Source organism: Narcine bancroftii, chromosome 2, assembly GCF_036971445.1.
Source record: "Narcine bancroftii isolate sNarBan1 chromosome 2, sNarBan1.hap1, whole genome shotgun sequence".
NCBI classification, from domain to species: domain Eukaryota; kingdom Metazoa; phylum Chordata; class Chondrichthyes; order Torpediniformes; family Narcinidae; genus Narcine; species Narcine bancroftii.
This window is the reverse complement of record NC_091470.1, coordinates 187,599,041-187,609,187: the sequence shown is the minus strand read 5'-3', so window position 1 is coordinate 187,609,187 and position 10,147 is coordinate 187,599,041. Positions and strand designations below refer to the sequence as shown.

Below are 10,147 nucleotides of genomic sequence, written 5' to 3'. Positions count from 1 at the left end.
TCCTCCTAAGTAACATAAAAAACAAAGAATTTGGACTTGATTTGGATGGTGCACAAAAAAGATTTGTTAGGATAGCCCTAGCCGTAGCAAAAAAATGTATTATGTCAGCCTGGAAATTAGAAGATAACTTGAGAATACAACAGTGGTATATAGAAATGAATAAATGTATTCCATTAGAAAAAATAACATATAATTTAAGAAATAATATTACAATATTTGAACAAATATGGGAGCCATACATGAAACACAATAGAGAAAACCTACTGGGGACATCTACCACCTAAAATGATAGAAGGAGAAGGAAATGAAAATAAATGACTCCGTGGAATTTCTTGTTTATTTTTATTGAGTGACAACATTGTTTGACGGGTTTAATGTATCTTAGATTTTGTACTTTAAATGAATGGGAGGGGAGGTAGGGAGGATGGGATGGGAAGAGGGAGGGGGGGAGAAAAATGACACTGTATATATTTGAAAAGAAAAATGTATGTATCTTGATCAATGTGGTTTATAGTGTGAAAAATAAAAAATTTTAAAAAAACTTTGTATTTTCTTCACTTTATTTCTTCTTTTCTGGAGAGGGCTGATATTCCCCTGCCGACCACTACTCCATCATGTGACTCCTCTCGACTTCTCACTCCTTCAAGTTCACCGGTATCAGGCAATTCTTATACTGTGCACAGAATTTAACATTTATGAATCCTCACCAGGCATTGGCACTTGAAAGGTAAATGGTTACCACTCAGGAAGGTTCTCATCAGTTTTCATAGAGAGATTTGTTGCTCATTGGACACAGACTGATTCCTTCCTATCAGATACTTAAGTGTCTAGCCAAGGATAATTTCTTTCTTTCAGGTCACCACAGAGTTCCTTTTCTGTTTCTCTTATTTCAAATGAAACATTATACAGCCAGTCCTCTCCTCTTGCATGAACCGCAAGGGTTTTGACCAGGCTGAACTAAGCATTCACAACCCGTCTTCCAAATGGGGCTTTCCACAAGCTTGCCAGCTTGTCCTCTTCTAGTCCCAGCTGCTGCCTGCTGAACTGGAGTGGTGGATGGCTTGGACACCCACGGTGGGTGTGTCGGCTGGAGAGGGGGTTCAGCGGCGCTCGGTGCCAAGTCTCCAAGGAACTGTTGACTGAGGGAGTTTCCCTGAAAGAATAGGCTGGCGGACTATCGGTACCATCTGCAGCCCAGTAGCAGTCATAAACCTCAGATGGCAGCATGGAGGACAGCTGCAGCAGCCTCTGGATGGGGGGAATGGCAACTACTGAGCCAGGAGCCATTTGATGCTGATAAAGACATTTTTATCCTGACCAACTGAGCCCACGGACTGGTCTCAGCCTATAAACATGTTCCATTCACTCTAATTTTCATGTATTTTCTTGAAATAGTTTGTTTGAAAGTCTAATGTAATGTTATTCTGAAAGGGTTAAAATTGTACCTGGGAGGCAGCCGTGGTTTGCGATTCCTTGCTACAGTGCCATTTTGCCTGGTCCTATGTTCAGTCTTTATGTATAGTATTAGTTTACTAAGTAGCATCCTGTCCTGGAGAAACACACTCATTTTTACGGGCTGTTTTATGGTTTTAAAAATGACAAACTCTGAAAAAGTAGTAGGGGTCCTCCAGGAAAAACCGCGGCACAGAACTGACTCAAAATTCTGGCACTTTCCTCTGGACTGCCCTTGTAGCAGCAAAGTTTATTGATTGTTCTGTTACTTGCCTGTGGTCTAAAATCCGTGAAGAATGTCATAAAAGTAAATAAAACAAGACTTAGGACACTCGGGCATTTCCTGGCCATTTGCAAACACCACAGTGTTGTAAAAACAAGGAGCGTCAGCTGTGAAAAACTTCTTGGGTCCCACGTGGACCCCTGCCCACAGGTGTATAAAAGTGGGATGAACACTTGGAGTGGGGCTCGATGTAGAAAATGAGTTACTGAACTCTTCCTTTGTACCCCTCACTCCCGTTAGTGTGAACAAGGCTGATTAAAGGAGACTGTTGTACGCTTAATTGGCTTCTGCTGTTTGTTTCATTTCAGCGCGGACTGACTTTCACACCCCCTTGTCATGCTGAGGTTCCCTGCTGCTCGTGGTACCTCCTCTACTTCTGGATCCCATTCCTTCAAAGACAACTGCTTGTGCTATCACAGTGGATCCTTCTTCCAACCTGGAGATCACAAGTCATCCCACCCTGACCCACACCCTGTCACTCATCAGTAACCTCCCTGATCGTAGCCGACGAATCACTTTGCAATTACTGGTGTGGGGCCATTTGCCATTGATTTACCCTCCTACAGATTTGTGGATTTGTTCCCAGAATCGAACCCCTCCATCCATGGGCTCATCACCATAAATGTAGAAGCTCCAAAACTTTTGACGCTCTACATTTTTCCCCTCCAAAGTATTTTATTTTGTTTTCGACTGTTACATGAGGAGAGGCCATATAAAGTGATCCCAGAAGAAGGTTCTAAAGAAAGTAAAAGCTTTTGGCCCTGAGGGTAATGTACTGGTAGCAAGAAGGTTGGCCAGCCAGTGGGGAGTAGACATGAGCGGGTCGCTGTTTGTTTGGAAGAACACAATAAATGCTGGAGCATAGGGATTGGTGGGAGTGGGAGGGGTGGGGGGGCCGATCGATCCTTTCCCGCTTCCATTTCTCAGCCGATCAGAGGAGGGGGATCTGAGTGGGGGGGGTGGGGGTTGGGAATCCGCGTTCAACACAAGGCCTGGCTGCGTATCCGCAGAGGTTCAGAATTCCTGCCTCCGTCGTTGAGGCCGGGACTGAAGTAGGGGTAGATCCTCTCGCTGAAGGTGTCAGTGAAGGTGTGCAAATGGACCATGGTGTTGGCATCATAGAACGACACCTGTCCCTCTTCGTAGTCCAGGTAGACCCCCACCCTCCTGGGCTTGTTCCAGGGGCTAAGGCGAATGCGGGGCTGGGTGAGAGCCCAGTATTCCCAGCCATTCCTCAGCCATATGATCCAGTAACCTGTAGGAGGAGCCGGAGAGTCTCTGCCTTTCCGGTCGATGGACTCTCGCACCACCCCAAGATCCCACTTGGGCTTGTTGTTCACCTCCACTTCCCAGTAGTGCCTCCCCGAGGTGAAACCTTGTGCAGCTAGCACACAGACATAAGGATCAAACTGCTGGGGGCCGGACAAGGCCTGGGACTGGCGGACGTCAACGTGGCTGACTGCTCTCAGGTCCTTGGACAGCAGGAGGCGTCGATGGGCAGTGGCTGGGTCCAGGGTCAAAGGGGTTGGGGCTGTGGTGGAGGAGAGGAGGAGAGAAAGAGAGAGAGAGAGAGAGAGAGAGAGAGAGATCAATGCAATGGGTTGGGTGTTGCACCACCCCAAGGGAGATCAAACTCCCCCTGCCACCAATCCCTCGCTGTTCACCGAGAAACCTCGTCCCCTTCCCACACACCACAGGGCACTCGCACTAACATTGGAGTCAACCTTCATCCCCAGCCTCCCTACCCCTCCATCGCCCTCCAGCCCCTGCCCATTCACCTCTATATCTCCTCTACCCCACTCCTTCCCTCTACTCCGTCTCCCCTCTTGTACCATCTGTCCCCTTTTCCCTCTCCGCGCCACCTCTCCTGCCCCCACCCTTCCATTCACCCCACCAACCCTCTTCCCCTTACCCCCATCCCTCCACACCCATTCCACCTTCCCACTCCATGCCTCCTCTGAATGTTTCAGTTGAGGTTGGGTAGGGGTAGGGTAGAGATGGGTTAGCAGGGTAGGAAGTCAGGGGGGGTGGTTGGAAGGTGGGTGGTTTGGGGGGTAGAGTAGGGGGTTGGAAGGTGGGTAGTGTAGAGGGTAGAGTGGGGGAATTGGTCAGGTGGATGAGGAAGGGGGTAGAATGGGCTGGATTGGTAGGATAGGGGTGGATTGGTTGTTGGTGGGAGGTAGCGTAAGGATGGGTTCGGTGAGTAGTGTTGTGAGGTAAGGGGTCAGATGGGTGGGCTAGAAGATGGGTAAGCTTGGGGTTAGGGTATGGTTTGGGGGTTGGGACAGGCAGTTCCTACCTGGACAGAGTTGATCTAGCATGTCTCTCCATGCCATGTATTGCAGGGGCCCCTTGAAGACCCCCAGCGGCAGCTGGAGCCCCAACACTGGCCGGGTCCCCAGTTGATCCACCCTAGGGGGAGGGAGGGCATGGGAGAGTGAGCGAATCCATGTAATGTCACCCACAACCTTCCCCACAGCACTTTGCTCACCTGTTCTGCTGTGACACTCCTTCCTGCAAGAAAAATGGAGTTCAGTCAGAGCACATGGACCATCCCCTCTCCCTTCCCTTCCTCTCGAACCTGGGGGCCACATTCTAAACACCCACTGTCCCAATGTTCCCAGGTCTCTCGCTTACATCCACCCCCCTCCTTCTCACCCTTCCCCACACTGCCCTGCCTTCCTCTCCTCCCACCCTCACCCCTCACTCCCTCCTTCCCTCTTCTCACTCACTCTCCTCTCACCCCTCACACCCTCTCCTCCCACCTCACAAATCCGCTCAGTCTCTCACAAGTGCGTAGGTCTTTATTTTGACTCCAAAGGCCATTCAGCCCATTGCTCATTGAACCCATGTTGCTTGCAAGCAGAGCAATCCCATTGGTCTTATGCCTGCCTGTACACATCTAAATGTATAAACACATGTGCAGACACACTCACACACTTATACCCACACACACACACACACACACACACACACACACACACACACACACACACACACACACACACACACACACACACACAGACACACACACACAAACACACACACACACATGAACAAAATCAGGGGTAACTGGAATCTTTCTTCCCTGTACCCCTACCCACCCAGCCCCCCAAGTCTGTCCTTGTGCAGAGAGATTGGCGAGTGATTTCCCCCTGGCTCTCTGCCACATTCAGCCCAAATTCAAGATCACATTGTTTAACAACTGAGCTCCCTGGACCTGCTTTCTCCCCCGGGATGTACCTTCACAGGCAGGTCCGCCTTCTGGAGTTGTTGCTCCAGTTCCAGCAGCTCTCGCTCGATCGATTCCAAATCGTCAGAGAGGGCGCGAAGGTTTCTCTCCATTGCTCCGAGGACCCTCTTCTCCCGCTCGCTCAGATCCCGGATCAGACGCTCCTCCCTCTCAGCAAGGATCTGGCGCAGCTCAGCGAACTCAGTGGTGATGTGAGTGTGAATAATGTGCGACTGTTCCTGCACAAACAAAAGCAGTATTACCGAGCAATAGGCGTCCCAGTGCATTTACAGCCAACCAGCCAATCTCAGAGAGGGCAGCTGCTGACTGCACCTACCAGGGCCCTAAATATCCACAGCGTGTGCCTCAAGGAGGCAGTCGAATCTCAACCTTTCAATCTGCACTCGTCCAGGATACCCTTATTACTCATCTGGTGATTGAACCGTTGGCAATTGCATTTTGCAAGGGAAAGGACATCTTGGGGATATGGTGGAAAGGGATGGAATGTAAGGTCTCTCTTTATGCAGATGACCTCTAATCCAACCACCTCCCTTTCCCCTACACCATTTTGCCACCATTTAGTCAGGGTAGAAATTGAATGTGTATAAATGTGCAGTTCTTCCATTGCTCAGGAAGGTTCTTGTTGGTTAAAGTTTGATGTTTAAAGAAAATTAAAAGCAACTTTTGTTTAAGTAACCATTTGTCTTGGTGAATTTCTATTGCTGCTGGGTTTTGGGGCCCTCTGGACACTTAACAGTATCCAGTAAAATCTGTTCAAATTGCCTCGGCTATAAAAATGTATTGCTATAACTTGGAAGTCGGGATACTGATTTGGGAACAGAGGGATGGTGTGCAGAAGTTCGGAGTTGTATTCCACTTGAGAAAATTACTTATAATTTAAGAGATAAAATAATCATACTTTTTGTGAAATATGGAGCCCATATTTACAAACTGTTGGTATTAAAATTTAAATGAATCTCAAGCATTCCCTTTCTCTTACAGGTCTCTATGAATATTTATAGAAAAATTGAAGTGCTCCTGTTGTGGTTTTCTTGTCCCTTTAAGTTTGTCAGGGGTTAGGGGAAGGGGGATTCAGTGGAGGTCTGCAGCGGCTCGCAGTGACACAGAAGACGCCACTCAGATACGGCAATCAGGCACAGGTCGCCGCAAAAACAGGCTCCTCGGCCAATCACCGGATCGCAAAAAGGGCCACCCAAGGTAGCACAAACCATGCCCGCTAATGGCGCTGTAGCAAAGTGGGCCGATCCAGCCAATTGCCGACGGCGGGCTGTGAGGATGCCAATCAGAGCCCAGAGGGACTCATGGCAGCCAGGGTCAGCTGGACTATTGTAAGGTAAAACATCATGAGATGGGAATGTGTAGGGAGTTACCCTGTATAGGGCAGTAACAAGAAGGGGAGGTGTCCTTGTACTCTTGTTAGGTAAAACATCATGAGATGGGACCGGAGAAGGAGTCACCCAGTACTAAGGAGTAACAGAATGCATCCTTGTACTTACAAGATAAGAGAGACATTGATGGATTGAGAGGCAGGAAGCTAGCAGGGAAAGGATAGCAACAGTTTTAGTCATTGGACAAGTAATGATATGATGATGTTCTAAGCATGTATCCAAGGGTATAAAAAATCACCATTTTGCTGATAACGGCAGAATGCATTCTCCGACTAACTTGGTTGGTCGCAAGTGTTACAATCCGGTAATAAAGAACAAAGAACCCTGATTTCGACTCAGCCTGGTGTTTGTCTCACTCATTCATGAACAAAGCAGACCTAACACTATATGAAAAGAGAGCAGCCAGTTCATTAAATCAGCGTCAACTGCACTGCGTGTTGTTGTGTGCATCTTATTTCCGAGCTAGAACCTCAAGACATGCCTCAGGTTTTTATTTCTTTACCTTTTGTTTTTAAAAAATATCACATACTTGGATTAAGTTTGAAATATTGTGATATGTTTGCTACTGGTTTCATATTAAATAAAATGTAACATAAAAAGACTGAGTAAAAAGTAATAATAATGATCATTAAGTACAAGTTCCCAAGCAAAATTATGATAATAAAACAGAAAAATAAATTTCTAAACCCCTCCCCTAAAGAAGGTTGATAGAGAGAGAGAGAGAGAGAGAGAGAGAGAGAGAGAGAGAGAGAGAGAGAAAAGTTCTACAGTTCCACAGTCAGCAGTAGCAGCTGGGACTGGAACAGGACAAGCTGGCAAGCTTGTGGAAAACCCCATTTGGAAGGCAGGTTGTGAGTGCTTAGTTCAGCCTGGTCAAAACCCTTGTGGTTCATGCAAGAGGAGAGACCCCCAGAATCATCGAATGTCCCTGGATTCACCCCCAGTGTTTCTGCAGAGTCCAGTCCCAACCATTAGCGACCCGAGCTCCAGATCTGAACCCCCGATGTGGTCAGGGACCCTCCGCCGCCTCCTCGCATCCCAGGTCCAATACCCGGTGCTCCTCCGGCCAGTGCAAGGCAGTGTCCTGCAGCCAGCTGCCCCCCTCACTGGCCCATGGTGGTCACAGTCCCGCGGGTTATTTCTCTTCTGCTCCTCCTTCTCGGACAGGGGTGGCCCTTCCCATTTTCTGGCACCCTGCTCCCCAGAGTCTGCAACCCCTTGTGGCTGTTGTCGATTACTAGGTGCCGCCATCTTGGTCTCAGACCCCGAGGTCGCGGGATTTCAAATAAAACCCCCCCCACTCGGCTCCCTCAATGCGCCATTCCAAGCCCACGCAGGGCTGACAGCAGTCCCTGAGAAGCAGAAAACATTCTGCTCCACTGGCAGCGTGGAAACAGTGAGACTGAATTCTATCCTGTGATTTTTACACCAGGACCCCTACCCATTTTTTACAGGGTGGCTGAAGTCTATGTGGATGGCGGGTGCTCCATGAGAAATGGGCCTAATAAACACGAGCTTTTCCCCTCTGACAAACTCTGCAACACAGGAATGCCGTGTAAAAGCGCAAACAACCCCACTGGAGGTAAGTATGCTTAAAAAAAATCTCGGAATAATTCAGCTGTTTCTGTGTAAAAAAAAATCACTAACACCAAGGTTCCAGATAAACACTGAATCTTAAGATTGAGATAGTAGTTCAAAAACCCCATATCATTTGAAATTTAAATTTTTTTCCAAATTTAAACAAGCGATTGTGCATTAGCATTAGAATATATCTTTTATGTCCTATGAATCAGCCAAGTTCCCCCAGCATTTCCAGTTGATGCTCACCTTACACTATTGGGGGGAAAAAAAGTCTTGCTCACTTACTTTTATCTTTAAAATGTTTTCCTCCTGCTTCTGCTTAGACTCCAGTCTGGCGGCCCTCGCCTTCCTTAGGGAATCCACTGCTGGGGCGAGAGGTGACTGCGGACCAGAAAGGAAATGGTGAAACAATCCCCAGGACTTGTGAGAGATTTCAGATGCTGCTGGGATCGGGAGCGAAGACAGTGGGTCGAGCAGCGATCTGCTGGAGGAGGGTCAATGTTATGGGTCAGAATCCTTCACTGTGAGAACCCCGGAATGGCCCGTTGTTTTTCTTCTTACTCATCTGAACAGCAGATTGATTCAGAGGCTAGTTTAAATATTTGGCCTTTATGAATTACTTTTAAATTCTAGGGAGAGTTCCCAGGACAGATTTTTTTTTGGTAAAAACTACAGGATTAGGATTTTCAACAGACAATTTCTGAAACTACATGGTCTCCATTCTGAAGTGAGTACATTCACATCCTCTTTTTGTACTTGACACTCACTACTACAGTTTAAGGGAGTACACTGGACTCACTATTCCAACATCCAATTGACTACATTTTATTCTAATAAAGTGGTTCTGAACCTTTTTCTTTCCACGCACTCTGTGATTAGTAAGGGATTGCTTAAGGTGCGATGTGGGTGGAAAGAAAAAGTTTTAATCGTCCCTCATTGACTGGTTATGTGCACGTTTCAGAACTCCAAAGGAAATGGGCCAATGACAAGTATTCTCAAGCCAAATATTTCAGTAACAATTGGTTCTAGAGCAGTGATTCTCAACCTTCCCTTCCCACTCACAAGGAACCAGATACTTTTGACGACACCAATGGTCAGCGGAGCGGTCAATGGTCTATGGTCAGTGGAGCGGCCAATGGTCTATGGTCAGCGGAGCGGTCAATGGTCTATTGTCAGTGGAGCGGCCAATGGTCTATGGTCAGCGGAGCGGTCAATGGTCTATGGTCAGTGGAGTGGCCAATGGTCTATTGTCAGTGGAGCGGCCAATGGTCTATGGTCAGCGGAGCGGACAATGGTCTATTGTCAGTGGAGCGGCCAATGGTCTATGGTCAGCGGAGCGGTCAATGGTCTATTGTCAGTGGAGCGGCCAATGGTCTATGGTCAGCGGAGCGGCCAATGGCCAGCATGAATGACAAATTTGACTCGTACCTCCTGGCATTGGCTCGGAGTCCTCCCGCGTTCCTGGTCGGGATTGTCCGCACGCTGCCCCGTCCCGTCGGCCCATCGTGCCCTCCTGCCGAGGTCGCGGGCTTTCTCGGACAGGGTCCGCAACACCCGGCTGCGCCGCAGGTCCTTGGCCGGGCTGCACTGTCGGCAGGTCGGGCAGCAGCCGGTGCGCTGGTGAGCCCAGCAGCGGGTAACGCAGGGGCGGCAGAAAGCGTGGCCGCATCGCAGGGTGACCGGGTCGGAGAAGAAATCCAGGCAGACGGCGCACACCAGCTCCTGGGAGAAGGCATCGGGCTCCATCGCCGCTGAGACCCTCCCGCCCCGCGGGAGATCTGCTGCCACCGGCTGGATCCAGGATCCGTCTCTGTCTGCGCACGGGGGGAGGGTGTCGGCTCAGGGAGGCGCAAAACTCCGGATGGGGCGGCCATCCTAGCAAGGAATTTAAAGCGCCCGGGTGGGGAGATTGAGCCGGGGGGGGGGGGTGTCACAGAGAGAGGGAATGGTCTCCATCAAGGGGGTCGGCTCCAATATTCATGCTGCCAATTTATCCTCAATAAATGACACTGCATCACTGAAGAATTTGCTTCCTGAACACTTCTGGGCGTTTAAATCGATTAAATCCATTTACAATTTATTATAATCCATAAAAATCCATGAAAATCCATAAAAATTTATTAAAAGCCATTTAAAATCATTAAAATCCATTTTAAAATCGTAAAAATCCATTAAAATTCCATTAAATTC

The 10,147-nt window shown here is 48.4% G+C and overlaps 1 protein-coding gene across 1 annotated transcript; it reads right to left on the bottom strand.

Annotated features, from left to right (window-relative positions):
* Window positions 1-411: 411 nt before the first annotated feature.
* Window positions 412-9,753, bottom strand: LOC138754781 (zinc-binding protein A33-like). Its single transcript, XM_069919600.1, has 6 exons — window positions 9,386-9,753; window positions 8,243-8,338; window positions 4,979-5,206; window positions 4,227-4,249; window positions 4,035-4,147; window positions 412-3,266 (listed from the first exon to the last, which is right to left on the bottom strand). Exons 1-6 carry the CDS (start codon window positions 9,701-9,703, stop codon window positions 2,716-2,718), a joined length of 1,329 nt encoding a protein of 442 aa, XP_069775701.1. The 5' UTR covers window positions 9,704-9,753; the 3' UTR covers window positions 412-2,715.
* Between the last annotated feature and the right edge of the window lie 394 nt (window positions 9,754-10,147).